This window comes from Colletotrichum gloeosporioides (assembly GCF_011800055.1).
Source record: "Colletotrichum gloeosporioides strain Lc1 chromosome Unknown consensus_50, whole genome shotgun sequence".
NCBI lineage: Eukaryota > Fungi > Ascomycota > Sordariomycetes > Glomerellales > Glomerellaceae > Colletotrichum > Colletotrichum gloeosporioides.
The window spans coordinates 386,473-413,873 of NW_025544695.1; the positions used below are offsets into that span (position 1 = coordinate 386,473).

The window sequence follows — 27,401 nt, forward strand, 5'->3', positions numbered from 1 at the left end:
AAACTTAGAATGCCCTTCGTGTAAACGCCGTTGCTCCCTTATTGACGACATCGTCACACGCTGTCATCCTTAAAGGGGGCTGCAATGCTAAATGCGCCAGCGGCAAGCGAAGGTGCTCGAGGCAACCTCACCCCGGGATGGGAAGCGGTGGTCGTCCGAACTTAATGGAAGATCAGGCCGACGGGATGGTGCCACGCTCCCGCAACCCTGTCGCTGCGACATCGTATTCGAAGGGGTTGTCGGCACTTGCCCATTTGGCGGTAAACCTTGATCGGATTTCGCACCAGTCGCTGCGATACCAGTGGCTCCCTTTCGTTTGGCCAGACTCCCGTGATGCTCGGTTTGCTGAGGCACAAGTTGGGATCGACATGACAGCTCGGGTGATCGGCGCAAGAGACGTCCGGGCATTGGCGCGTGCTCCCGAGGTGTAAAGCGTGAATGAATCCGGCTGGTCGGCATGATATTGAATGCTATCATAGTGCAATATTCTTGCAATTAAGACATGCTTTTGGATCTCGTGGCTGATATTGATGACATCAGGAGAAGGTCGTTTCAAGAAGATTGAACGGGGTTAGAGTTGAGACAGACCCACTATTTCTACGCGAGGGTCTCGGTGAACAGTTTGACCGGACATACTTACCGAGAAAAGTCTCTCACCGAGTATTCGACTAGCGAATTAGCATGTCGACCGAGGCTTGTTCAGCAACAACGATACCTAGAAGTAAACACCAGAAGTTACATGTAACCAAGCTGGTCAGTTGTAATCTGTCATTCTTTGCATCTCCCAGTCGGCCGAGTCATCTAGATCAACATCATCGTCCAAATCCAGTGTGTTCTGAACGAAATACTTTGCAAACCCCATAGCTCGGATCCTACACGTTACCAGCAGCTTGAAAGCCGATCTGTTGTATCTTTGCTTTTCAGCGAGACTTGACAAGTACCACACAGCGTATTCCGTGTTCTCTCTCGACTCATACAAGTATATCTCGTCAAGAATACACAGAAGCATTCCCCCGGGCGGCAACTGCTTCGTCAGCTTCTTGAAAAGATTGCAAAGTGCTTTGACGTCAAATCTTTCAAGCCGTCGCCAATTCTTCTCTGACATAAATGAAAGCTCGACGGTCATCCCTTCATCTTTCATTTGGCTGACAAGCTGGCCTACCAGACTAGCCATCACCCCAGCAGCCGACGTCTCCAACGACGGAAACATGGGACTAGGACAATGCTCAGCGCAGAAGTAGTTGAGGACAAATACCGGAGCCTCCACTGCGCCTGCACTTTCAGACAGCCGCGACAACTCGGCAGCAACGAGACTGAGGGGGGAGATTCCATCCGCACGAGCAGTGTCTTCATTGCCGTTGACAAGCAGGCTTCTTGATGAATGTGCATCTTGCAGAAATGACTTGAACTTTTCGTTTCGAATCATCGCCGCAGCTCTCGACTTCTGTTCATCATTCATGATGTACCCAGACTGGGCACATCTCAGGATGTCTTGCTGGATAACTCCTGGATCGTATCGAATAACTTGCAGCAAGGCGTCCCTATCGGCGTGCGCCTTCTCCTGGCGGTCTTTCTCGGCTGTCTCGTCTACTAGCTGCTGCAGCTCAAAGTGTTTCAAGCTATCGTCTGAAAATGTGCGATGAACATTCGCCAGATCGTACTGGCTAATGGGCTCGAGGGCGGCCTTCATGGTGCCTGAAGTAGCACGCGGCATCAGCAAGGACAGAGTACTCGGCAAAGGGGTCATGGAGAAAGCCCCCGCAGCTATGCTTGGGCCATGACTTACGGAGCTCTGCAGTGTTCACCTGCAGCAGCGGATGTGTTTCGAGGAACCGCAGTATTCTGTTCACCACAAGCTCGGTTCGCTCTCCCATGAGAAAAGTGTCGTGGGTCTCTTCGGCATTGTAGAGTTGCCCCTCCTTTCCGATGTTCTCAGCACATTGCCGCATTTCTCTCAAGCTCATTGAAAGATCGATTTTGAAATCTTTTTGTTTGATAATGGCGCCGAAGACCTTGCCTAGTTATGGTCAGCACGAATGATGCTCTATGATAGAAGCAAGGGAGATGTGGGGGCTGCGAGGTCTTACTGAGTCTGCTGTCCGCGAAAAACTGCATGATTTGGCGCAATGACTTTAGTGTGGCGCGATAGAGATTGAAGACCAGTCGCTCAAAATGCTGGTTACGCTGCGTCCATATTGCAACGTATCGCCTCGTTGATTCCATCACATCTGGTATCTCCGAGAGCGCCTGGAAAATATCCTCCTCAACTTTACTGTAGTTTGCCGTAGCCTGCACAAATGTCTCTTTAGTGACTTCCTATTCACCGCAGTTTCTCTAAAGATGATGCCTTACCCCTATAATTAACTTGAACACTCCACAGATACTATTCCAGAGATGTGAGTAAAAATCATACCCCAACTCTGTTTGGATGTCACATCTTTCTTACCTAGATCCATAGTCGCCAGTTGGCAAAAGACCAAGCCATGCGGTCAGAGCCTCAGAGTGATTGCCAATCTTGTTGATGAATTCCATCGACTTCCCTATCTTGCCGGTTCTTTGTTTCCATCTCTGAGCTGTGGCTTGGATTTCCTCTACGACCTCATCCCAAGTACACCCGCGGAGGCTCAATGATCTCGTGATTGGCTGGCTTCCGCTTTCTTTCCGTGCCAGCTTTGACCTCACTTCCGACATCAGCTTGAAGAGTTGCGCTATCTCGTCATCGGCTTGCTTCCACAGCGCACTTCTGGAACCAATCGGATCAGAACTGTTGGTGTCAAATCGTATTGTGCTTCAAACCTTTGATCATCTCCACGCTCAGCCTCGGTGTGGGAGACTAGTCGTCCCGCCCATGGGCTGTGGACTGGCTCGGGCTCTCCTGGAATACATACATGGTTCTCTATGAATCTAATGGGTGAGCTGGAGGGCTGCCGCTCACTTGAGGCCAGAAATGTAGATCGGTCTAGGTTCGCCATTGAGGGACGGACGGATGTTTTCATAATAAGGTTTGAGGTCGCCTTCTACATCATAGGCGTGTTTCCGGTTGAAGTTCGGTGGCATTAAGCAAGTGTCCTGCTTCAAGTGAGGGGTTTACGTGATGAACAGGGCAGGCCATCTGCTTGTTGGGTCTAACAGTTCTGATCCGCCAGGATAAGGACTGCAGCTGCAGTGTAGCAACATCTGCATGTCAAGTGGACTTCAATACGGGCCAATCGCTGAAAATATCAAATTACGACGAACCATGTGTTGGCTGTTGGAAGGCCATCACTTGCTGGCCAGGGGGAATGGCCCCTCAGTAAGCACTGTTGGTACTCAAAGCGGATGTATGCCGCAGCAGACCATGCGCCAGAGTGGGTATTCACTGCAAAAATTGCTCACCAACATAGAAGCCGTGTACCTTAGTAGGCGGCGCATGTCCAGTTCCTGCGCATTTCGGGTGTTCTGTGCCATGGCGCAAAAGAAAATCATTGGTTATTTCAGACTTTGCCAAGTTTGGCGACCTCGGTTAAAACCAATCAGGCACCGTTTGCTCGCTTTCAAGTGCACACTTCGCACCATCTTCTGACTTCTGAATATCTCTCTGGCTACCCTGCCCAGCCCTCGGATTTTCTGCCCAAACAGTTCGGTCATAAATGTCACCATGCCACCTGAAGCCCCCCAATCTTTCAATCGCGGGGGAGATATTTTGTTGTGGCCCCCTCCAACTCCCTCAACAACCGCTAATACTGGCGAAACAGCCAGTCTGAGCCAGTTGGTTTCAAAAGATGGGGCAAAAGACGAGGCAAAAGACGAGAAAGATCGTGCTCCAGGTGCCGAGAAGATTGAGTCGGCGAGACCAAGCGAAGATTCTGCGACTGCTCAGTACCGTGGCCAGGCGAACAGATACAAGCCAGCGGATGGACCTACGGAGTCGAAGGCAGTCCTAAGTCAACATGTCGCTCATCTGCAGCACAAGACTCTCGGAAAGCAGCTGTTCGATAGAGAGAAACAGATGGGTCGCTTCGGAGTTCGAGCCCAACAAGCAGTGCTGGACCATACCTTCACACACATGCGGATCGAAGAGCTTGAAAAGCAAGTCAAAGACTTAAGAGCTATTATCAACGGCGCTGATACCGTGTGGGAGCCACCGACCCCAGACGAGATGTATCCTGTCCACCGCCATCAACTCCTGAGGGTGCCCTTCGACCAGTTTCGTCTTACGAAAAACAATGTCGCATTGCCCACAAACGAGAAAGCAGCTCTTGAGGTTCAGATTTCCGAGAACGTTTCCTCGGCGGGTGTGGAATACTCATCTTCCCCTGAGCGGCTGCGCATTCGATCTCGCGCTCTTCTTTCGCACCTCGATAAGCTGGTCGGGGCTTCTCTGATGATTCAGACGTCGCCCCCGCAGGTCGTGGGAAATATTGAGGTTTACAACAGCATTGTTTTCCTGCGTCCATTCAAATTCTTCGTCGGGCACATAGATGATATCAAAGGCAGCGTCCAAGCCGTGAAATCAGCTGCAGAAGCTGAGGAAGCAAAGAAGGCTATTCCCTCCCAAGTCCTTGAACAGCTTCCTAAACGGCACAAGGGGAAGAAGTTGCAGCAGATGTACTTGTACAAGGATCTATTACCAGATCTGGAGTGTCTAGTTGAATTCCTCGACACGGATCTCAAGCCCACGATGATCCTGCGACAGAAGATTGCAGAAGGAACAGCAACGGAAATTGAATACGCCGATCTCTGGCATCTTTTCAAACGGGGCGATCTTGTTGTTTCCCAAGAAGAGCGTCACCATGCCTACCGGATTTTCGGCATTGCTGGTGGCAGAGAGCCCCTAAGCTATCGCAAGTTCGGCAATGAGGAAAAGCCCATCCGTGTCGACGGATTCGTGCTGGACTGCATTAGCATGGCTAGTAATGGACACGTGTACGTGCCGAAGATCAAGAGAATATCCATCAAGAAGTTTTTCGGAAGGAAGTCGATTACTTCGCTGCCAGTCTATCCCATGAGATTCGACAAGAATTATGACACGCTACGAAAGCAGTTCATCGACGGAGGCAAACGATTTGTGGCCTTGACAAACCGCCCCTTTTGCCATAAGATGTTCAAAGGCAGGACATTGGATGATTTGTCACACGACTTGGAGGCGCAGGTCATCGTTGACATGGCCTTGGCCGTCGCACAAAATCCCGATTGGCTACTAAAGTCGTCCGTTTCAACGGACAGCTTAACACGGCCAGACCCACGAGAGACCCGTCAAGACTCATGGTGTAAGCATGGAACCACGCAAGGCTGTTGTGGAGGAGACGTTATTCACAGAGACGGAGATATCGATGAATTCAATTCTCAGATATTCTTGGGGGAGATGTCTCGGTATCTTGGACCACGACACGAAAAGGATTTGACTGAGGACGACCTCATGTTGATGCAACACTATGTCCATGCTTTCGTGCTACGGTCGCGGCAATGGGTTACTATACCGATCGATAAACTCAGCGATGTAGAGTTCTCTAACAGCTTCGACGACCTGGTTCTCCCCGACAATCACAGCAAAACAGTGCGTGCGCTGGTCGACACCCATGAATCCTTGCGAGCAACCCGGTCCTCGGAGTCCCGCACTGGCAATCCCCTCAGTATCGGATCTTGCCTGGACCTCGTCAAGGGAAAAGGAGCCGGACTCGTGATTCTACTCCATGGACCTCCTGGAGTCGGCAAAACCTCAACAGCGGAGTGCGTCGCTGACGACACGAAGCGCCCTCTCTTCCCAATAACCTGCGGCGACATCGGCGAGACAGCCCTCGAAGTGGATAAGAACTTGCAGTCCAACTTTCAGCTGGCTCATAAATGGGGCTGCGTGCTTCTTCTCGACGAAGCCGACGTATTTTTGGCCAAGCGGACGAGAAGCGACTTGCGCCACAATGCTGTTACAAGCGTCTTTCTCCGAACTCTCGAATACTACGCTGGCATCTTGTTTCTCACGACAAACCGTGTGGGTACAATGGATCCCGCATTCAAATCTCGCATCCAGGTGTCACTATTCTATCCCAAGCTGAACCTCAAAGTCACCAAGGAACTCTACCGAAAGTTCATCAAACGCGCCAAGGACGAGCAAAGATCTAGAGGCCACGTTGCATTTGAGATCAAGAAGTCTGAAATCATGGACTTTGCCAAAGAGCACTTCAGAGATCTCGAGAGGAACGGCCGAGATACATGGAATGGCAGGTAAGTATCTTGTTCCCAGCCGAGAAGACACTTCGAGTGATATTGCAATCAACTGACGGGAAATCATAGGCAAATCCGAAATGCCTTTCAGACAGCCATTGCTTTAGCGGAACATAAAGCCAAGAAACGGATCGACGGAGAACCAGTGCCTGTTCTCGGTGAAGAGCAATTCAAGATCGTGGCGGAAGGGTACGCGAAGTTTGACGAGTATCTCGTTAGTGCGATGGGTGCTTCAGAAGCCGAGTGGGCTAATAGGGATCGTTGGAGAGCCGACCCTTACACTACCATACCTGCATACACACAGATGCCGCCTCAAGTTGTTCCTCTGACTACCGAGCAGCGACCGGCCTATGTTCGTTCCTCTGCTAGAAAGGTGCCTGCCTCTGGCCAAGATAGCAGTACCGAGGAGTCAGAATCAGAGACGGAAAGTGAAGATGATGAGAAAGACCAAAGGCATGGTAACGCGAAGGGTCGACACGGCAAGGGTCAACAGTCACGCCCCCCTGGCCTTTCAGACGGAGAATGGGAAGCATACCAGAAGGTCTGTGGGATGTACAAACTGAAATAAGGCAGAGCCAGGGTAGAACAGGACTACGATTATCGGATAATGATGTTCTTAAGCAACTGAATTTTTTCGGCCTTGCGACAAATAAGTCTTTTTGACTATAGGACAGTGTGCTGAATATTTCTCTTACTGACAACGGAAAAGGGGTTGAACGCGACATTGTCAGCTTCACAAGTCGGGGTTTTCCTAAAACGAGTATGACATCTGTTGCGCGCGAGTTTGAAAACAGCCACGACTCAAAAGCAAGTGTTGATACATATATCTTGAATCCAAATCAAACTTCTAATAGGTATGAAAAGGAAAAAAGAAGATAAAAAACAATCGCGCAGCTCCTGGAGTTACGTAGGGTCACCAATTTCAATTTCCAGCCGAACCCAGGCTTACACGTTCCACCACCAGACCATGTTCACTTGGAGTGCTTGATTTGTTGAAAGGACTGGAAAGTACGATACCTATAAGGCTTTCCCCGGTGACTGGGAGCGCTTCGCTGCCTTTCAGTACTCGTTGAGCAGCTCACCTTCACCCCGACAAAACACCAGACGCGTAAACAACGCGTCCCAATTTTTGATTTCCTCTCTCTTTCCCTTTGTCGGAAACCTTGCTTCTGCATCTCACTCCAGACGACCTTTTTCTCGTTGCCCCCATCACCACACTCCTTAACCATCGACTTCATCCGCAAATTCCACCCACGATGGCTGCGCCCTTCAACATGAAGGAGGAACTTGAGCCTGCCTTGCCCGTCGTCGACCAAGATGATAACGTTCCAGCCAATCCCGCTGCCAGCGATCACAATGGCGCGGACGCACCCGCCACGAAGCGCAAAATTCGTAGCAGGTTGCTCAATGGCAAGTACCGCGCAGGTCACATCGCCTACAAAAAGGACTCAGAGCGACAGCGCAAGCGCAAGCGCATGCTGAGAGGAAGTACGTTTTGATTGTCCTCTCATTGGAAATATTGCAATGCAAGCATCTAACAAAGCCATAGCCAATGCCGCCCTTCCCGACAAACACTTCGGGCCCAAGCGCGATCCTAAGGCCTTCAAGGGCATGGCCAACCTTTTGCAAATCCTCCAGACCGGCTTCGAGAGTGGTTTCTGCTTCCCCATCGGCGACATCGGCGACTGGATCGAGTATCAAGAGGCCAAGGACCTGTGCAGCGTACTCCACCTTCATAACCATCCTCGCGACGCTGGCCGCATCATGGGCTTCATGCTTTCTCTCGTCAAGGCCGTCAAGGCGTGCCGCGGCAAGTACAAGCGTGGCTCCGGCGACAACTCCGAGTTCTTCGAGGCCATTGCCCGGGATGTGCGTATCAAGGGCCTTGTCGGCGGCCCCAAGAACTTGTCCACAAAGACTATTTCTACAAACACCTGCAAGGTGATGCTGGAGTGCTTTGTCAAAGCTCGCAAGGCCTATTTTCTGGCTTTCCCAGAGGACTCACAGGAGGGAACCTACACCGCGAAGACGAGGGACCTTCTCCGCATCCTTGATGCTTGGCTGGAGTTTTCGAAGGAGGACGATGACATGGAGAATGGCTTGGTTGAGATTATGAACGATGTCGGTATCTAGAGATTCCAAGACAGTGGTGTAAGCATCAAGATCGTGGTGCCGACAAGTGCAATGGATGTGAGCAGTTCCTTTGTTGAGCAGATAAAAGGTCACTTAGATGTAAATTTATTCCATGTTGCGTGTTTGAAGTGTAAAATGTTTCTCCGTTTGAAACTGTGGTGGTTAGCTACGGATTTGACGGAGAAAACTACGGGAGGGGCGGCGATTTGACCTTGCTGGGCCAAAATATCCTGCACCCAATTCAAGTTCAATATTTACTTTTCCTAACTCTCACCTTTGCCTGCCCACCATCTCGTCGCGCGACCCACGCTTCGGAGAAAGATTCATTTATTCCTACAGAACCATGGACTCTCCGACCTCCCAATCATCTCATCATTCTCTCAACTTCGTCATTGCAACAAGACCGAACAGTCTTTCAGACACACAACATGGCGTCCCTCTTCAATCTGAAGGCCGATCTCGAGGCGGCTCTTCCAGATATTGCAGAACCACAACATTACGTCTTCACCTCAAAGAACAGGGAAGCAAAGAAACTCAAGCCTCGGAGCTCCCCCAAGCCCAAGACGTACGGCGGCATTAAAAAGGCCCAGAAAAAGAAGCAGGACAAGCAAGTTCGAAGATGTATGTGTTTTTCATGCTCAAAATACGTTTTTGCTGACCTGTATATCGCAGTCAACCAACCACCCCAGAGACTCATGTCCCCAAGCACCTTGATTGAGACCCTTGAGGTCGCCTTGCCGGACGGGTTCACTCACCCTGACGACAACACTATCGCAAACATCATCACAGGCACGGTGGCCAGCACCCTCAGCCGCACGCTGCGCCTCCACGGCCAGCTCCTCATCGACGTCCCTCGCATCCACGCCTTTGCGCAAGCCCTCTTCGTCGCCATCGACTATCAGGCAGAAGTCTTCGACGCCATAGACTATCCAGGAGAAGACCCTCGCGTCAAATACTTTTCTGAGGTTGCACAGATCATCCGTCGGGATGGGATTACGGGCGGCGCCTTGGAAACCTTCTCGATGGCTCCTATCTCGGCTGACGCGTGCGACAAGATGCACCAGTACTTCGTCACTGCTCGGAGTCTGTACCTCAAGACCCATGGACCGGCATACAATGGATTTTCGGGGTCCACCTCCAAGACTAGGTTTCTCATCAAGTTGGTGGACCGCTATATGTCGCGTATGGCGTGTGAGAATTAGACGGCTATCGATGTAATTGAATTGTTGAGCACGGAGATAGGTATACCGGCGTGATTCATTCTTTGTTTGGTTGTTCTTTACTTGGGACAAGACATGAGGCATGATATTGTAAGCAGATTAGGGGGATAAGGGCATAATCAAGGCGAGTGGTGGTCATGGACTGAGCTACGAGATTTTCAGGTATCGGAACAATATATCTAAATGATAGGATAAGAGTTCACAAAGTAGCTCTCAAAGATTTGTGCAATGCAAGTACGCAGTCCCCTCACTTGAAGTCCACTTGCGAGAATCATCGTGGACCCGCAAATCCTGCCGTCAGATGTTTGCATTGCATCACTGGCTCTCATGCGCTTTGTGCGGATTCACGACTCATTCACTTCCAGGAGCATTTGATATTGGTTTCAATAAACTAGCATCGCAGTATGATAGAGAAACGTTTCTCAAAAGACAGCCGCAGCACTAGCGACAACGACGACGACGACCGGAGACGCGTGCGCAAGTGTCGAAAGCTTGGAGAGAGCTGCAGGTAGTTAGTATATCTGCAAAAACTTGTCTGCAAGCAACATCACTCCTGGCATCAAAAGTGGTGAGTCGAGGAGAATTCGAGAAACACCGCTGGAGTGCGGCAGGTGTAAGCAGGGAAGCGTCGCCATTCCCTTAGGTTCCTCGCAAAAGACAAGCTCAAGACTTTATGAGCAAGGTGATTCCTTTTTTGGGATTACATGATAGAGGCCGCTATGTAAAGCATTCTGGCGTTTTTCTATGCATGACAAAGGATACTGGGAGACTAGAGCAGCAAAGAATATTGTCGTCTTGTACGCGAGGATGTGATACCAACGACTTAAGCCAAAGAAAGGGCAAGCAAGGACTAAAAGTAGTAACCAGAGAGTATCAGCTTTCCACCAGTTTCATTGTGACATGGAGCTTTACGCTGTAGCTGATACTGCTCCTTTCTTCCTTCACCATCATTCCATTTAGCGCTCGCGCTCGATGTCAACATCATCCAATGCGTCGACAAGCTTCTCCTCCTCAATATCCGCATCCTCTGTCCACTTAATCCAGCCGTCGACAAGGTCAATCAGCTTACGCGTGTTGCTCGTGTAAACACCCTCCTGCTCCTCCATTCCATCAACAAGATCTCGGAGATAAGCCTTTCGGCCGTTGACGAAGAGTGCGAGCATAGCCTCGCAGGCGCTGGCAATGATAGCCTCCATCGAGTGAGTCTTGGGGTGAAGACCGCCGCCCATCACGCCTCTCTCGTGGATGATACCCTTGACGGCCTCGAAGAAGTCACCGTTCTCTCCCTTGGGGCCCTGGTAGTCGTCATAGCACTGGTTGCATGACTTCATGAGCATCAGGGCGAAACCCTGGATGCGCGCTGTGTCGAGGGCCTGCGAGCCCTGAAGCTGAAGAGCGCCGCAGAGACTCTCGGCCTCGGCGTCATGCATGAAGTCGCTGTCGCGGAAGGCGAAGCCGACGGTGAAGCCGTCCTTGATGGTGGTGGTGAGGAGGAGCATGGACTTGACCAGTTTGTAAGTGCTGCGGTTCTCCTTGGAAACGCGGGCCGGAAGAGCGGCGCGAGCTGTTGTAGGAAATCGTCAGTTATGAGATATTTGAGAACGCGGGTATGGGGGAGAACAATGACCTCCAGACAGGACGAACTCGCCGTTGCGCTTTCTAGAGGTGGTGCGCGCGCGCTGCCTCTTGAGATACTCGTCCTTGCGAGCACGGTTGCGCTTCTTACGGTATCCCATGTCGTTCTCGCTCGTCTTCACTTGGGTATTCTCGGCGACGTCGGGAAGGGCGGGCTCCAGCTCAGGGCGAAGGTTGAAGACGGAGGCGGAGGAAGCAGAAGCCATAGTGGGAGGATGGAAAGGGATGAGAAGCTGAGATGATGGGTTGGACGATGGTTGGAGGATGGGATGAGAAAGATCGCGATGGTTGGGAAGAGAGAAGGATCTCGTCGGGTAGAATGAAGAGAACTGCAATGGCAAAATAAAAACACTGGAAAAATAAAGGCAAGGCTGCGCGCATTCACCTCATCTCACCTTGGTCTGCTAGCAGAAGCAAGCGCTGCATCCTAAACTCCCAGACCCCCTGAGAAAGGTATATGCCCCGGTTTGCATCTGGAATATCTCCAACAATGAGCACGCTTGCTGTGAAGATCGTCTAAGGGTGGGTGGCCTGGGTTCGGTCGGATTTCAATTGGTGATGCTACATAATTCCTCGAGCTGCTCATTGTTCTTTTCATTTTTGCCTATACAATATAGTATGACAAGCGATGTCGAGCCAAAATATTCTCACCTTCGACTTGTACATGTACAAGCCCCACTTTTAAAGTCAACTTTTCCGGGAAGGTCGCCAGGTCGAGTCCAATCTTTTTGTGCTTTTTTTGCGTCGGACCATTTGTTCCTATCTTCTAGCAATCGACCTCAATCGAAAGAACATCGGTCCTCCGACGGTCGATTGAACAGACCAAGCTCGTCTTCTTCCATCTATATAAATCTAGTTGAGTTCGAAACTGAAAGTGGATGGAACAACCTGAACGCCCAAAAGTTCATGCCCCAATCGTCTTCGCGTGATTCTCAATTCGTCAATAGGGGCCATGCCTTTCCCTGCGAGGGCATTGTACTCCGAACTTTTCGCCCTGCCCAAGGATCCAAGACTGATTTCTTACCATGCCTGTCTTCGATCCGCTCAATCATCGTCGAGGTTGGTGTCTGAATAGTAGTCAAAGCTCGCTGGCAGCGGCGCATCCTTGCTGTTGGGCCCATCGGGATCGACCTCATCGACGAGCTCCTTCTTGACCACCTTGGCAATCTCACTTGTTTCCACCGGCAGAACTCCATGTGCCGGCCAAGATGAAGCCTTCTCCGATCGCAGCATTGTCGTCATCCACTGAGCCCATTCCCATGGCTTCTCCCTGCCGCCGGGCAAGCTATTGAAGTACTCCCAGCCCATAACACCTCCGAACCGCTCATAACGGCCTCGAAGCAGAAGGAGTACGGACCCCAGCATCTCCCACGGCACCCAGCCGCCGCCGTTCTCCGGGTTTGTCACTAGGCCGATGACGATCTTCTCTGGCGCCCAGCCCTTCGCCAGCAGCATCTCGTACATGACGGGGTTACTGCAGTCGCCCCAGCCGCAGTAGAACTGGGCATTGTACCACGCGATCTCCTTCCCGCGCATGACCTCCAGGGCCTCGTAGTCGAATCCGCTAAGGTTCTTGAATGGGTCGAGAAGTGCCATGGCCACTGGAGCCATGGTGATGATGAAGTCCTTCCCAAAGTCTTGCCGTATCCGGTCGATCAGGCGAATCACACCGCCCAAGCTCATCTCCTCCTCGACGTCCAAATCGATGCCGTCGAGGGCGTGTTTCCGTACCATATCGCGCAGCGGGATGTAGTACTCCTCAAACTTGGCCTCGTCGCCGTCCAGCCTCTCATACGAGCCTCGAGCAGCGCCTCCAAGCATGCCCAGCACCTTCACCCCGCTCGCCTGCAGCACACGCAGCTCTGCCCATAGCGTCAGGAAGCGCGGGTCGTCGGGTCTGTGGTCGTTGAGGGTGAGGGCGTGCGGGTCGTCGTTGATGTGTATCGCGGCGAGGATCACGTGAGTTACGCTGATGTCGGGTTGCGTGATGAGCGGGAGAATGGAGATCGGCTTGCCATCGTGGGTGTGGTGTGTCTGGTAGTAGGTGATGACGCGGGGGAGGGGCGTGGTTCGCGGTATGGGCGGCATTGGGAGGGGAGGATTCGGCGACCTCGAGAGGCGCGATGTGCGGGAGAAGGGTCGAGGATTGGAACGCGTCGCGTAAGTAGATCTGCCGAGGTCGTCCAAAGAGGTCGGGTCGTGGTTGCAGTGGTGGTTGTGCGCCGCGTGGGAGAGCTTAGCTGAGCTTAGTGCGGGGTGCAGTGAGAGGCGGTCGGAGCAGCTGGACCCCTCGGCGGGACGCGCTGCGTCATGCATGGGCCCGGGCTGGCTTATATAACCTGGAAGGCATGTGCCCCACTAAAGCTATCCAGAGCCCCTGAATCATGGAATTCACTTTCACTTTCACAGCAAGCTATTCACCCTTATCGCATCCAAATACCAAAGATGCTTTGTCACAATTATTCCACATTATTTAAGGCCGTGTTTAAACCGGAATCATGCTTTTCCACGTGCAAATATTCCTCCTGCCGTCCGTTTGTCCAAGGCTGCATCACCAAATCGGAGCTCCCTTTCCAGGCTTGCTCATGTCCGCCGTCTTGGCGGGATACTGCGCAACCACGAAATAGCACCCCATCGAGTAGACCGTGAGAATGCATCCAACCACGTAATACAGAGTGTTGTCGAACACCTCAGGAATCGTCAAGACGAAGAAACTGAATGGTGCAAACGTCCAAATGGTTCCGACAATGTTGACCAAACAGAACCCAAGCGAAAGCCCATGCCTCGACCCGTTTCTGAGGTACTGGTGGGTCGGTCCCAAGACAATGAGAACATTGGTGAAGCAGAACCACTGCATCACGCAGCCCTCTCCCATGAACGTGATGCCCAGCAGCACGACCGTGTACATGCCAAGCTGGAGTGCCAGCGCGTAGACCGCCGCCGAGAAGACGCTCGGATTACTCCCGAGCACCGAAGCGAAATTGGCTTCGCGCTCCTTGGTGACGGCCCTGTGGATGCACCACATCTCAAGCGTCGTCCACACGAAGAGTGCCGTCGATGTTCCTCTGAGGAACCAATGTTCGTTGTACTGGATTGCTGCTTTGCCGAGAATGTAGGACCATGTGGAGTCGTGGGCGAGGTAGAAAGAGTGCATCCAGAAGGGCATCGGACCCTTGCCTTCACGGAGAGTGAGGCGGATGACATACATGTACTGGAGGTAGCCGACGACATAGCTTACGGCGGAAGCAAGGAGCAGTGGTTTGTTGTCGAAGGTGTACACCTCTGTGAGGCGCTGGTAGTAGTTGGTGTCGGTCATGGTGAGCGTTGAAAACCGACGGAAGACGGATTGATGATGCCTGAATGAGATAACGATAACAACATATTAGGAGAAGCAATATGACCAGATGAACCTCAATGACTTAAATACGCAATACCTCGCCTTTTCATCATGGCCTTTCCCGAGGTTTCGTGGGGCGATGCTGAAGAAAGTTCGTGGGTTTCGGCGCCGAGATGCCCGACCAGGCAAGTCCAAGCTCCATTTCGTCCCATAGCGCAGTCCGAGCTGATGGAACCAACGCATTTCTTCAGCCAAGGAATCAGGAGAAATTCTACAGCTGAAATATTGTCCGACATACCGGTCAGGGACCATTTCTTGGCCCGTTTATTCAGCGGGGTAGCTTCACTCCATGTGCAGCGTCAAGAGAAGTAGTTGAGCGCCATTTCCCGGCTGCTGAATTGAGGCAGTCTATGCTGGGCGGCAACTAGAAAGTTCTCATGCAACCAAAGCTCTCCGGCATCGTCATTGCCATGTAAATTCAAACTGGGCCCTATCCTTGATTGTGTCGTTCCATATCCAAAAAGCTGCTTGGAACTATACAGTTACAACAGTCCAACTCCACCAGCCATGGTAACCTCGAAGACCGGTTGAATCCAAAAAAAACGATGTGGCAGGCTGCTCCGATTCCTAATACCATGGTCATGTCCAAGGGCCAAAGGCAGTAAAACCTTTCTCCGGCCATCTTTCATTACCCAAGAATCTCCATCAACTTCGCGGACGTACACATGGCAACAGACGCTGTTTTCTGGCGCAGGTGTGTCATCTTGCTCTGCAATATGTTTCAGTCGAAGCCAGCACTGAGGTTCAACGACGACTGGGCCAGCACCCATAAACGCAACTGAAAAGGACTTGGCGTGTTCTACACCCCACTCCTTGATTGGCTCTGAAAATACCAAACGGCCACGATCGTATATCACGATCGTGTATGCTGAAGACGAAAGCGCAAATGTCTCTTGCGTCTCCATTGTCGCGTTGGTCGTCGCCTTCATCATTTCGAAAGGCACAGTTATCGTCCGCCTCATCGTCCATCTCATCATCCATCTCATCATCCACCTTGTCATCCACCCGGCTTTTTCGAGTCATCCCTGGATTGTTTCCAGTACGTCTAGTTTGGACGGGCCTTCCACCAAGATTACGCGCTGTGCGTTGCCAAACTTCAAGCTGCGGAAATAGAGTTCACACGATGGGGTGAGGCTATGGGCGTTCTGGACGAGAATGCCGATGCAGCGTCCTCATTCCATGAGGGTTCCTGGAAGGAGAGCGAACTCACGAAAGCAAGAATATGGCTACAGACAATCCAAGATGCCTTTGAGACAGCTAAGAGAAAGTGTGAGCAGTTCAAGGGACTGAACATGGATAATGAGGACAAGAAACAGGATTTGGAGGTCCTAGATGCAACTCAGGAACTTGAGAACTCCGGCAGGCCCTTGAAAGGACTCATCGATAGGATGCGCACAATTACCACCAAGCGACGCAGAAGACTCCGTGAGATGGTCGCCCAAACGCGATGGGCGCTATACCGCAAGACCGACTTTAACAACCTCATCGGCTCAATTTGTGAGGCTGTGGATACCCTTGTCAAGCTGTTCCCATTGATCCAGCCGCAATACAATGCCTTGTGCAGAGGAGGCGGGCCATTTTAAGCCACAGGCGATGCAACAGCTTTTGGAAGTTCTCGGAAACCATGATCAGCTTCTACGCGATGCATTGCTGAACAGGGCAAGGGCAGAGGGCCATACCTTCACCGACGTGTCAGTAAGCGGTGGAATGGGTACCAGGCTTGGGGACGAGCACACGACCAACCTTGACGCCAAGTCCGCATCAATGACGTTTACTGGCCTTCGCATCGACAATTCGGAGAACAGGAGCGCAGACTATAAATACGCCTTCGACAAGGATGTCACATTAGCAATGCTGAAGAATCGCGGCTAGAATAAGCAGGTCGGTTAAGTTGTTGTGAGTGTCTATGATAAGAGAGCCCTGCCATCTCAACTATGTAATTTTGAATCATCTCTGCAGATTTATAAGAAAGTAGATAATATAAGAGAAAGCGTCGCTATGCTGGTGCTTGTCTTGCTAAGCTTCATAGCCGCATACCACGGTGAGCATCGTGACCCACATCAACCCTACCTATCCTCGAACTCCAACAGAGTGATTGATTGAAAACAAATCAATAGAGGGAAAAAGTCGTTAAAGATGCAGGGCATCAAATCTTTCATACGACATCTGCTACGGCATTCAAGCCGGGGTGGCCCCACAATCGTTGAGATCAGTGGAATGCAAGACGGACAACGGACCGATGCTTGTGCCCGTCATATCCCCAGGGCACGTTGTTTTCGTGATTTCAAGACTCCATAGCATTACATTCTTAATTGTCAGATCCTAATCTGTCCGTGGGCGTTGAGCCTCAATCGACGTTCAAAATCTGGGATGTTTAGACGGAGCCATCCGGCCAAGCGGACTACTCCGGCCACCGGAACCAACGCCGGTACCTGGAATGATCCGAATACAGAAGGAGACCCGGACAAGTCCATCCAATCCCAAGAAGCTTATTGTTTGAACAATGAACGCCTGCGGGTCTACCCCGTACTAGGAACGCGTTGCCCATGGGGTGTAAGCACGGTCACCGCCAGCGACGGATCATTCCCGCAACACTTCCCCAGCGAGTCTCAGCTTACACAACCTGTAGACAACACGAACCCTGAGTGATAGGTTCTTGTGATGATTCTTGAGTTTCATCGGTGTTTTCGTGGGATAGAAAATGAAGGACAAACTGTCTTGCTTGGTGCTCTTTCAACAAGCCATGCATGTGTAAGTCCACGCCACCACCAACAACGCCATCTTGAACCGGATCAGGCGGCTGTAGATCCAGTTTGGGGATGCTTCAGAGGTTCGAGTGGCTCGATCTCCACTTAGGAATTTGCGGAGTCCCCATGGCACGACCTAGACGGGGAACCCAGTCTTCCCGCCTCCCACGCCATGGTTCAAATCTGAGCCCGACCCTTTCCATCTTTCTCTGAAGTCTGGAGAAGTTTCAACTCTTGAGAGGAATCTGGTTTAACCTTTTGCAATGGCCATCATCGACAAGAAGATATACGAGCAAACTCCGAAAGAGGCGATTTCGTGGAAGATTCTCTGCTATGCAATCATCCTCTCCTTCTCCGGTTCAGCCCATGGTGCGTAGACAAGCTTTCACCAGTCGCATGCCAAGCATTGGCGTACTAACCATTGCTGTCGTCAACAGGCTTCAACACGGCCAACATATCGGGCGTCCTCGCCTTCTCGCCCTTCAAGAAGCACTTCGAGCTGAGCGGCATGTCGGAAGAGTCCCTCGCCGACTGGAAGGCTTGGATCACCTCCATATTGATCCTTGGCTCGTGTGTCGGGTCTCTCATCATTGCCCCTATCAACGATAAGTTGGGAAGGAAGTGGTCTCTTGGCCTCTCCGCCTTCGTTTACTCCATTTCGGCTATCTTGATGAGCGCCAACCCGGGAGGTGCTGGAGGCAGAGCTGAGCTCCTCGTCGGTCGGTTCCTGTCAGGTGCAGGATCCGGAGCAGCCAGCGTCGTCGGCACGAACTACATGGCGGAGATCGCACCTAGCGCTATCCGAGGCGGGTTGACCGCATCATACAACGCCAACACGATGCTCTCTGTCGGCCTCGCGTACTGGATCAACTACGGCGCGCTGCTAAACCTCGGCGGCTCCAACGCACAATGGCAAGTTCCCATGGGCGTCCAGGCATTGCCCGGCATCATTCTCATCGTCGGGCTATTCTTCGTGCCCGAGTCACCGAGATGGCTGCTGAGCAAGGGTAAGTCGGAGGCCGCCGAGGCAGCCCTCGAAAACTTGAGGTCCCTTCCTAGGGATCACGCGTATCTTCGACAGGAGTTGTACGAGATTCGTGCTGGAATCGAGCACGAGCTTGCTCTTTCCCCTGGCTTCAAGGGTTTCCTCAAGGAGATGGCTTCTTCGAATGTCCGAAAGCGCCTTGCTCTGGTCATGATGATGCAGATCGGGTTCCAGTTCTCTGGCGGTAATACGTTGACTTACTACATGACCTCCGTAAGTTAATATCCTACCCAGACACACAACGCTTTGTCATGCAGCAATGCTGACACTCGTATTCAGATCTTAGAGTCCATTGGCATCACCTCAAACTCCTTCAACTACCTCTTTGCAGGCATTTACGGAATGGTCAAGTTCTTTTCCGTCCTTCTCTACTGCCTTTTCATCATCGACAGACTCGGTCGCCGTACGGGGCTCTTTGTCGGCTCAGGTCTGATCCTAGTGTCCCTCACCTACATCACTGTCTTCCTCGCGGTCTCCGACAAGTCCGGAGAGATATCTAAGGCCGGCGGCCTGGTAGCCGTGGTATTCATCTACGTTTTCGCTGTCGGCTACAGCTTTTCATGGGCTGTTGCGCCATACATCATCAATGCTGAAGCCTTTCCAACCAAGATCCGCTCCACTTGTATGGCCATCTGCATCGCCTGGCAGTACCTAGTAAATTTTGCCTTGTCACGAGCACAGCCGAACATGGTCCTCGCTATGCACTCGTGGGGACCCTTTTGCCTCTTCACTTGCGTTACGCTGTGCATGACGGTCTATGCGTACTTCGCGTACCCTGAGACGAAGGGCTTGTCGATGGAGCATATGGAAGAGTTGTTCAACATGCCTTGGTACCGCGTCGGTAGGGCCAGCACCAAGGTTATCATTGCGGTTGGAGCTGAACCTACGTTGGATGAGAAGAAGGAAAGGAGCATCAACGTTGAGCAGACGGAGGACGCTGGAAAACCGCGTACTGCTTGAAAAGTAGATTACTCCCATTGCTGCCTTCCGGGACGGCGGACGAGGCAAGTCGAAGAACAAAACATATGGGCCCGTAAAAGGTGTCGATAGAGGAGACGATCAAGGTATTCAGGGAGGTGCTCAAGCTGAGTGATGTAGAGTGGAATCAGGCTCAAGTTCATAAAGTACCGCTCACGAATCGACGATCGCTAGCGTGCATCGCTTCATGAAAATGAGAAGATATGAGATCATGACTGCCCTCAACGAGGTCTACTTTGTTCATTTCATCATTTTGATATCGTTAGATAGCCTCCTCATACTGGTTAATCAGCCGCTGAGGCACAAGCCCCCTCAGCACAACAACGCCCGCATGCACGATCCCCCATCTAACCGTCGTCAGGATATCCGCCATAATCCACACCAGGCCATTGGTCCGCCTCTTCTCCCTCCTTAACGTAGCATCATTACGCTCCACCCGCTCTGACATACTCGAGATCAACGCGTCCATCTCGCCCTGCGGGTCCCAAATCATCTCGTCTTCCTCGCAGTCCTCATCCTCGTCAAACTCTCCCATCGCGTCAAAGTTTCTGCGCGAAGGTACGCCGTAGTTCCTGTTCGGCCGCGCATGATGGAACGCCCAGCACGTCAACGTCGCCAGATAAAGACACCATGGAACGTGGAAGAGGTTCATCGCCTCCGTGCCGCTCAGCGTCTTCTTGGTCTCTCGCAACATTTGCGCTGCATGCCATGCGGCCGCTGTGGCAGACTGCTTCTGCCCCACGCTCTGGTCTGACGGGGTTGCTGCAGAGGATTCTCCTGGTCTTGAGCCCTGCGCCTCACCTGGGCCATTATTCGTTGCGGAAGCCCATCTCTTGACGACCTGCGCGGACCGCATGTAATCCTTCTGTTGCACTGGTCTGCCGAGTATGTGTCTCGCACCTGCATAAATCTGCACATCCAAGAAGTCCATGTTCAGCAGCGCCTGGGCAGAGTGATACAGGGCCTTGTACGCCGCCGTAAAGGATTCAAACTCCATCTTCCGAACATCATCATCTGGTGACGGTGGCCCCCGTGGCATTTGGGCGAAGAAGTTATTGCAGTACCAGTCGAAGTCGCTCCTCCAAGCATCATAGCCCGAGCTCAGTGTCTTGCGCCATCCGGAACCTGGACCCGGACTCTCTCCGGAGATAACGCCGAGGGCAGTCTGATCACGACGCCCCATATCCCAGGCGACGGACATCAGGCCGTGGAGCACGAGAATGCGAGAGAAGCCACTGAGGCCGTGGGTTCTTGGACCAGATGGCATAAGATACGCCTTCAGAACAGGGAGGTAGAAAGTTCTCTGGTCACTGATGCTGGATCGCCATGCAGATACCCACTCCGTCGCATCTCTTGCCTCCCAAATGCTCTGGTTACAGGGAAGCTCGAGGCGAAGCTCAAAAGCTGACATACAGAGGCTCTGGCAGAAGAGCACTGCGTGCTGCGTATCCCACATGAAACAAAGTAAAGCAAGCCTGCTACTGAGTTAGTCACTTTCGCTGGCAAGGTGCTTTGAGTAAAACTGACCTCTTCTTCTGCTCGGCCTCGGCCCACTTCTTCCACAGCTTATCCAAAGACCCGGCACTCTCATCTCCACCAACAGGTGGTGGACCAGGCGGCCTCACAGATTGGCAGTCAGAACGTCTGATAAGATTGATCAAGAGACCATGGAACAGGTGGCTCATATCATGCTGCTTCTGTCCCGCACGAGACTTTCCGAAGCATTCCACCAGCAGAATAGTTTGCAATGTCCACAGCTCAGGCCTGGGAGAGAAGCCAGCATGCGCAAAGATGCTTGGTCTGATTACATCATGTATGCAGACGGCCAGTTGGTGGCAATCCTTGCTCGAGTAAGTCGCTCCCAGTAGAAGTATGGAGAGGAGAAGAAGCGGCTCGGTGTCTGCACAATTGAACGTTTCGAGGTGCATCAGAGGATAGGCCGTATTGAAGCGAGTAAAGAACAGGTGAAGATAGGAGTTGAGAGAGTCAACGGATAACAGGGGGTGCTCCCAGATGGTATAACGCTGATCGGGAAGACAGGGCTTGGCTGCATCGGCGGTATTTAGAAGTCTCTCTCGAATCTTCTCATCAATAGTCGGGGTATTGAGAGGCTTCCTGAGAGATGAGAGTGGTCGCTCTGGCTCCAAAATTGGAGCAGGTCGACTGACTGCTGTATACCGCTTTCGGGTCGGTCCTGACGCTTCGGCGGCGCGCCGTGCGGAGTTCATGTCCGAGTTTCTCTCCGCAGAGCTGCGTGGTGCAGGTCTCTTTGGAGGCTCCCTCGGCGGTAGCTCTTGTGGAGCAGATTGTATAACGGTATTATAACTTGGCGGGTTATCTTGGCCACTGTTGTCGGTTGGTGCGACGTCCATGGGGTCGTTCCAAAGCTGAGCGCTCTTCATAGACTCAGGCGTGATTGCAATGTTGGTCTGTGTCCGCGCAGTCGACGGGTTCTCTGGTAGTTGAGTATTGTACTCCTGGGTTGATGTTTTGGATGTAATCATGGGGCCAGCAGCCTCTTGCATGTTAAAAAGCCAGTTGTAGTCTAAGGCGGTGGTATAAGGCATATTAAACGAGCTGGCAGTATCCGGCTGGAAGATCTGGTCATAGTCCAGATGCTCGCTTGAGAATGGGTCGCCCCAGTTGATAGGCTGATTGGCATCCAGGTCGAACTGGTTGTCGGATGCTCCGAAATCGTGAAATTGCAGCGCTGGAGGGAAACCAGCAAAATCGTTGACGGTCTCTGACGTGGCGAATAGGTTGCCACGATCAAAGGGGTAAGAATGGTTTGAGTCAAAGCTCGCAGGTCGTAGATCAACCGTGTGACGCCTGTGGATATCCGGTGAAATACTCCCAACTGAGAAGTCTTGTTCTCCAGTTGCGTCAAAAGAAGAGACACTTTGGTCTCCGTCGGTAGGCTCCGGTTCCGGTGAAGGTACTTGGGTGGTTTGAGGGCGTGCGCGTCCTGAAGTCCTACCCCGGCCTGGAGGGTACGGACAGGGTCTTTTTTCAACAACAGAGCCGTCTGGTGCTTTCCAAGATCTTTTCCTGGTGTCCAAAACACCAAAACCTGGTCCACCTGCTTCGAGATCTTTTTGACGGTGACGGTCCATATGCCGTTCTACTCATGTTAGTTATCATCATGTCAGGAAACTCACTGAATCAAGCGGTGTACTTAGTGATTCAGGCGTTTACTACAACTTACTCAACAGATCAGGGCGCTTGAAGTGAGCGCTGCAAATATCGCAACTCAAACCACCAGGCTGATGATTGAGAGCATGGCGTTGCATATGCTCAGCCCGAGTGAACCGTTTGCTACAGCCCGGGTGAGAGCAGGTGAACGTCTTCTCTTCACCTGGGTAACCGTCCGAGCTCTCGCTGTTGTGACGATAGCTGGCGCTGCCCGCCATAGCGGTCTGGGAGTCGCTCATGGTTGTCCAATGGGGGTCATCCACTTCCGAGTACAGTGCAATTTCTTCACCCCTGACAGGATGTAGAGAAGTCTCAGCCAGGTTGCTGAAGGCTGGGAAAGAAAGCTGGATGTGCGCATAGGACGATCTGGGTTGTGAATTGGATCATATCGTCGGAGATGGGGGAATGGGGAGGGTCATAGGCCGTGCGACGCCGTAGGATCGGTTCCACTTCTCCGCATTCTGGCTCTCTCGGCGCTGCGCGGTTGCGGTATCTTGCATATTGTGTAGCGTCGCAACCCGTATCTGCTACGAGGATATTGATAGGAGTGCGAGATATTCGCAGGCTGACGGAGTGCGATGGCCGGCATGCCCCTCCCCCACTTACGCCACTCCTGATAAGACATTGGTTCTCCGCGATCCCACCCCAGGACAGCTCGCCCGAGAGATAAGAGTGGGGTAACGCGACTTCGGGGGCCACGCTTGTATGATAGACTCCAAATGCGGGCGCGTCTTATCTTATTGGAGCGGACGTCTGATAGTTTGGAGATACCAGTGACTCTACGAAAGACCAAGGAGAACTCGGAGATGGGTAGCCGGAGGGGGGTCAACTTGTGCACGGCGCAGACTCGGCATTCGTGACAAAGCTATGTGCGACCATCGGATTGAGTCGAGGTGGTGTCCATGATGCGGTCAATTCCACTCTTAGGATAATGATGTGTAGGGTAATGAGGCACATGAGCGTCCACATGTTCGCCGCTCTGCGTCTTTGCGGAGGAGGTTCTCCCGGGCCTTGATCATATTTATGCACGCAGACAAGCATTCGGTCATTGGGTCAACTCTTGGGCCCCCATACCAGCCGCATCGTCTCATCTGCTCAACTGCTGAGTAAACGAGAGCTCATCTTTTGAACTGCGCCTGAACTTATTTGGTGTTGTATTCAAGTCTAGTCAACATCATGGCATCAGCAAGGAGTTACATCATTCAAGAAAAGATCCAGCGAGATGCCAGTAGCAGGTTACATGTGAGTGACAATGCCCCCTTTCTCTTCTATGCCCAAGCATGATGGAATCCTAGCATCGTAGACAATAGCTAAGTACGCAAATAGGTCATCATCGTCGGCGCTGGTCTTGGCGGCCTAGGAGCGGCTATCGCAACGTTGCTGGCCGGGCATGAAGTGACAGTCCTCGAATCTGCGCCAGCCATCGGCGAGGTCGGCGCTGGTATCCAAGTCTTGCCTAATGCAGCCCGCGTACTGTTCTCCTGGGGCTTGGAAGAGAAGCTGGAGAAGTATGCGACCAAGCCCCAGAAGTGCAACTTCATCGGCTGGAAGGGCAACTTCTTGGGTGACATGGACTACCACAAGTACGCTGCGGCAGCAGGTGGCTTTCCCTTTTGGGACTTTCATCGATCCGATCTCCACCGATGCCTCCTTGAGCGCGCCGTTGAGTTGGGAGCCGAACTAGTCACAAACGCCAAGGTCGAAACATTTACTGTGTCTGAAGACCAGATGTCATCAACCGTGTTTTTGGCGGACGGAAGGACCATGACTGCCGACCTCATTGTTGGAGCAGACGGCATCGCTTCCAACCTTAGAGAGCAGTTCCTCGGCAAGTCCGACCCGCCCCAGCTTACCGGCGACTTGGCATATCGGCTTCTCCTGAATACTGCCGATATGCTCAAGGATCCCGAGCTGCGGCACTTCGTCGAGAACCCTCAGGTCAACTACTGGGTTGGCCCTGACAAGCACGCCGTCAACTACGTTCTTAAGGGTGGCAAGCTGTTCAACATGGTTCTTCTGGTCCCCGACGACATGCCCGTCGACGGAGGAAACACCCTCAAAGGCAACATCGAGGAGATGCGAGCGCACTACGACGGGTGGGACCCCCGCATTAGCAAAATGTTGCTGATGTGCGACGAGGTTCTCAAGTGGAGGCTTTGCATCAGGCCCGGTCTCGACCCAACGTGGTCGCACCCATCCGGTGCATTCACCATGCTCGGAGATGCCGTCCACGCTACTTTGCCGTACCTTGCTAGTGGTGCTGGCATGGCACTTGAGGACGGTGGTGTTCTCGGCCTGTGCCTTGCTCGCTTGACTGACAAGTCAGCCGCGGGAAAGAAGCAAGCTTTGAAGATCTATGAGGATTGCCGTCGGGAAAGGACGGAGAAGGTCGTGCGCCGCGGCACATACAACCAGTGGATGTATCACTTGCATGACGGAGAGGAACAGGTTGACCGCGACGCAAAGTTTACACAATTTGGTGAGATGGATGATAAGTGGTTGAGCGGAGAGTCGCCTGTTCTGCCCGAATCTCAGGAGACAGGGGAGGACCCGTTCCCTTGGAGGTACCACGGTGTCGGCAGATGGCTGCTGACCTATGACATGTGGAAGGACATTGAGTCAAAGTGGCCGTCCGCTCCAGTTGGAGCTGCACCACAGAGCGAGCATACACCTAGAGCGAGTCTGTAAGGTCTTGCACTTTTAGAATACAACGTAATTTCTCCGAACATTGATTCCCAACCCGTGCATGCATCGTCTTTTCGTTGAGAGTGGGGCTGCCTCTCAAAGTCAACGCCGTGCTCCATCACAATAAATACGTAGCGAACTGATCATTTACAGATGCTATCCAAATGGTCTTTCAGCTTCAGCTTCATCGCGCCTTAAGATGAGGAAGACCACCCAAAGTGTACGGTAATGATGGCATTCTTCCCTTCGTGTGAGTGCTCTTCAAGTTTCTTGACTACCGCAACTCATTTTGGCTCGATAACATTGAGGCCAATTACTAAGACGTTTGAGGAAAACATGCAAGTGCTGTTGACAAGGCAGTGTGGTTAAAAGTAACTTGAACTTTTCTGTATTTTCTCAATGCATATTCTATCATCATGATGCGTCGCTTTACGACTAATGGTGTGGTCTTTTTGACCCCCGTAAACTCTCAAACCGTTTATGCCTGCGCCGTGACCTCCGCATTATCGACCCTGTAAAACTCGTAATCATTGTAACCCTTCTCAGGGGGCTCCGCGCCGTAGAATGTGGTCCGATCGTAAGGGTTGAGGGCATAGCCGCTCTTCAACCGCTCCACAAGATCGGGGTTGGCAATGAAGTGTCTGCCAAAGACAATCGCGTCGGCCTCTCCGCTCTTCACCTTCGTCGGCGCGTTGTCTCTGTTGAAGTTGCCCGCAGTGAGGAAGTGGATACCGGCGGGCTTGAGGATGTCCCTGAACTGAGTCAGGTTGTTGCTCTGCTTGCCGAGAGAAGCCAGCTTCTGCTCCTCGTCGAGAACCTCGTCGAAGCGGGGCTCGATCCTGGACATGGTGTCAGCATCCGTTGGTTCATATGATTGACAATCGAGAAGCTTACATGTGGACGTAGGCAGGTCTTTGGCTCTCAGGAAGCCCAGCCAGGCGCTCTGAGATGTAGGCCCAGTGCTTGTTGGGGTCACTGTCCTTGGTGCCTTGGAAGTAGTTGTAAGGCGAGAGGCGAAGGCCAACCTTCTCAGGGCCGATAGCGGCGGCAACCGCCTCGACAACCTCGAGCAGGAATCTTGAACGGTTCTCGATGGAGCCGCCGTAGGCGTCCGTGCGGGTGTTGATGTTGTCGTGGAGGAACTGCTCAAGAAGGTAACCGTTCGCTCCTATTGCCCTCATTAGTACATCTTCAAGTTCTTACTAGACGCTGCATCATACCGTGGATCTCGACACCATCAAAGCCAGCCACCTCCACAGCACGCTTGGACGCAGCTGCCCACTCAGCAGTCAGAGCCTTGATCTCGTCCACAGTCATTGCCCTCGGGGGTCCATCCTTGCACTCAGTGCCGTCAAGGTACTTTCCATCCATGGGCTGGGTTCCCGATGAGATGGGAGTCTCGCCTCCGCGCATGCCAGCGGATGAGGCTCTGCCAGTGTGCCACAGCTGAACATAGATGAAGCCACCCTTAGCGTGGACTGCGTCCGTCACCTTCTTCCAGCCTTGCAGTTGAGAGTCTGTGAAGACACCCGCCACGCCAGGGTAAGCACTGGCATTGAGGCAGATGTCGGTGGCCTCGGTGATCTGGAGACCGCCGGCACTGGCGCGCGCACCGTAGTACTGGACCACTCGGGAACCCGGGACATGAACTCCGCGAGACTCAAACTCGCTGCGCATGCGGGTGCATGGTGCCTTTGAATACGTCAGTGAGATGGACAATAATCGCAGTTGATGATAGTCGACGTACCTGAACAATACGGTGCTGAAGGCTCAGGCCTCCAAGCTTCAAGGGGGTAAAGAGGGCCGTGTCCTTGAGGGCGGCATAGACCGGGGGAGGGGTGGTGGCTTTAGGCATATTGGTAGTTGATGACTAGGTATGAGTGAAAGATCGAACGATGGTTATCTCTACCAATCTCAGTTAGATGTCCTGAAATGGTTGTGCCGTATTAAGCCAGTCAAGACCGTCGGAGAAGCCGGGTTTTGAGCAGTTGAGCTGAGGCTTGAATCTGAGCTACAAAGCCACAACCACTCCACAAAAGGTTGAATCTGTTCGACATCTAGAGATCATTCCGTAGATCCATTCCGTGCTAGCTCACGATTCCCCATCCCCCGGGAGTGGAAGTGGAGGCTGGGAGCACCCGATGTTGGGGTAGCTGGTGGATCTATCT

General features: G+C 52.4%; 10 protein-coding genes and 1 pseudogene across 11 annotated transcripts; 6 read left to right on the forward strand and 5 right to left on the reverse strand.

The window, feature by feature from the left end:
* Nucleotides 1-757: 757 nt before the first annotated feature.
* GCG54_00000603 lies at nt 758-2,764 on the reverse strand (annotated as a pseudogene). The gene is made up of 4 exons: nt 2,353-2,764; nt 2,088-2,316; nt 1,787-2,017; nt 758-1,695 (listed from the first exon to the last, which is right to left on the reverse strand). Coding segments are annotated over exons 1-4 (1,737 nt in total).
* An 873-nt stretch (nt 2,765-3,637) lies between these two features.
* GCG54_00000604 (ATPase family AAA domain-containing protein 3A-like) lies at nt 3,638-6,769 on the forward strand (the record flags this gene model as incomplete). Its single annotated transcript, XM_045400739.1, has 2 exons — nt 3,638-6,201; nt 6,271-6,769. 2 exons carry the CDS (start codon nt 3,638-3,640, stop codon nt 6,767-6,769), a joined length of 3,063 nt encoding a protein of 1,020 aa, XP_045263412.1.
* Nucleotides 6,770-7,457: 688 nt separating this feature from the next.
* On the forward strand, nt 7,458-8,334 carry GCG54_00000605 (uncharacterized protein; the record flags this gene model as incomplete). Its single annotated transcript, XM_045400740.1, has 2 exons — nt 7,458-7,689; nt 7,751-8,334. The coding sequence occupies 2 exons, from the start codon at nt 7,458-7,460 to the stop codon at nt 8,332-8,334; spliced, it is 816 nt and encodes a 271-aa protein (XP_045263413.1).
* Nucleotides 8,335-8,762: 428 nt separating this feature from the next.
* On the forward strand, nt 8,763-9,536 carry GCG54_00000606 (uncharacterized protein; the record flags this gene model as incomplete). The annotated part of the gene is made up of 2 exons (XM_045400741.1): nt 8,763-8,955; nt 9,007-9,536. The coding sequence occupies 2 exons, from the start codon at nt 8,763-8,765 to the stop codon at nt 9,534-9,536; spliced, it is 723 nt and encodes a 240-aa protein (XP_045263414.1).
* A 2,697-nt stretch (nt 9,537-12,233) lies between these two features.
* On the reverse strand, nt 12,234-13,277 carry GCG54_00000607 (uncharacterized protein; the record flags this gene model as incomplete). The annotated part of the gene is made up of 1 exon (XM_045400742.1): nt 12,234-13,277. The coding sequence occupies one exon, from the start codon at nt 13,275-13,277 to the stop codon at nt 12,234-12,236; it is 1,044 nt and encodes a 347-aa protein (XP_045263415.1).
* A 463-nt stretch (nt 13,278-13,740) lies between these two features.
* On the reverse strand, nt 13,741-14,505 carry GCG54_00000608 (uncharacterized protein; the record flags this gene model as incomplete). Its single annotated transcript, XM_045400743.1, has 1 exon — nt 13,741-14,505. One exon carries the CDS (start codon nt 14,503-14,505, stop codon nt 13,741-13,743), a length of 765 nt encoding a protein of 254 aa, XP_045263416.1.
* A 1,217-nt stretch (nt 14,506-15,722) lies between these two features.
* Nucleotides 15,723-16,169, forward strand: GCG54_00000609 (uncharacterized protein; the record flags this gene model as incomplete). Its single annotated transcript, XM_045400744.1, has 1 exon — nt 15,723-16,169. One exon carries the CDS (start codon nt 15,723-15,725, stop codon nt 16,167-16,169), a length of 447 nt encoding a protein of 148 aa, XP_045263417.1.
* Nucleotides 16,170-17,596: 1,427 nt separating this feature from the next.
* Nucleotides 17,597-19,338, forward strand: GCG54_00000610 (putative quinate permease; the record flags this gene model as incomplete). Its single annotated transcript, XM_045400745.1, has 3 exons — nt 17,597-17,702; nt 17,771-18,591; nt 18,658-19,338. The coding sequence occupies 3 exons, from the start codon at nt 17,597-17,599 to the stop codon at nt 19,336-19,338; spliced, it is 1,608 nt and encodes a 535-aa protein (XP_045263418.1).
* A 280-nt stretch (nt 19,339-19,618) lies between these two features.
* GCG54_00000611 (uncharacterized protein) lies at nt 19,619-22,787 on the reverse strand (the record flags this gene model as incomplete). The annotated part of the gene is made up of 3 exons (XM_045400746.1): nt 19,619-20,831; nt 20,884-22,477; nt 22,562-22,787. 3 exons carry the CDS (start codon nt 22,785-22,787, stop codon nt 19,619-19,621), a joined length of 3,033 nt encoding a protein of 1,010 aa, XP_045263419.1.
* Nucleotides 22,788-23,724: 937 nt separating this feature from the next.
* GCG54_00000612 (FAD-dependent monooxygenase OpS4) lies at nt 23,725-25,236 on the forward strand (the record flags this gene model as incomplete). Its single annotated transcript, XM_045400747.1, has 2 exons — nt 23,725-23,790; nt 23,875-25,236. The coding sequence occupies 2 exons, from the start codon at nt 23,725-23,727 to the stop codon at nt 25,234-25,236; spliced, it is 1,428 nt and encodes a 475-aa protein (XP_045263420.1).
* A 475-nt stretch (nt 25,237-25,711) lies between these two features.
* Nucleotides 25,712-27,088, reverse strand: GCG54_00000613 (12-oxophytodienoate reductase 2; the record flags this gene model as incomplete). The annotated part of the gene is made up of 4 exons (XM_045400748.1): nt 25,712-26,072; nt 26,128-26,401; nt 26,454-26,925; nt 26,981-27,088. 4 exons carry the CDS (start codon nt 27,086-27,088, stop codon nt 25,712-25,714), a joined length of 1,215 nt encoding a protein of 404 aa, XP_045263421.1.
* Nucleotides 27,089-27,401: the final 313 nt, after the last annotated feature.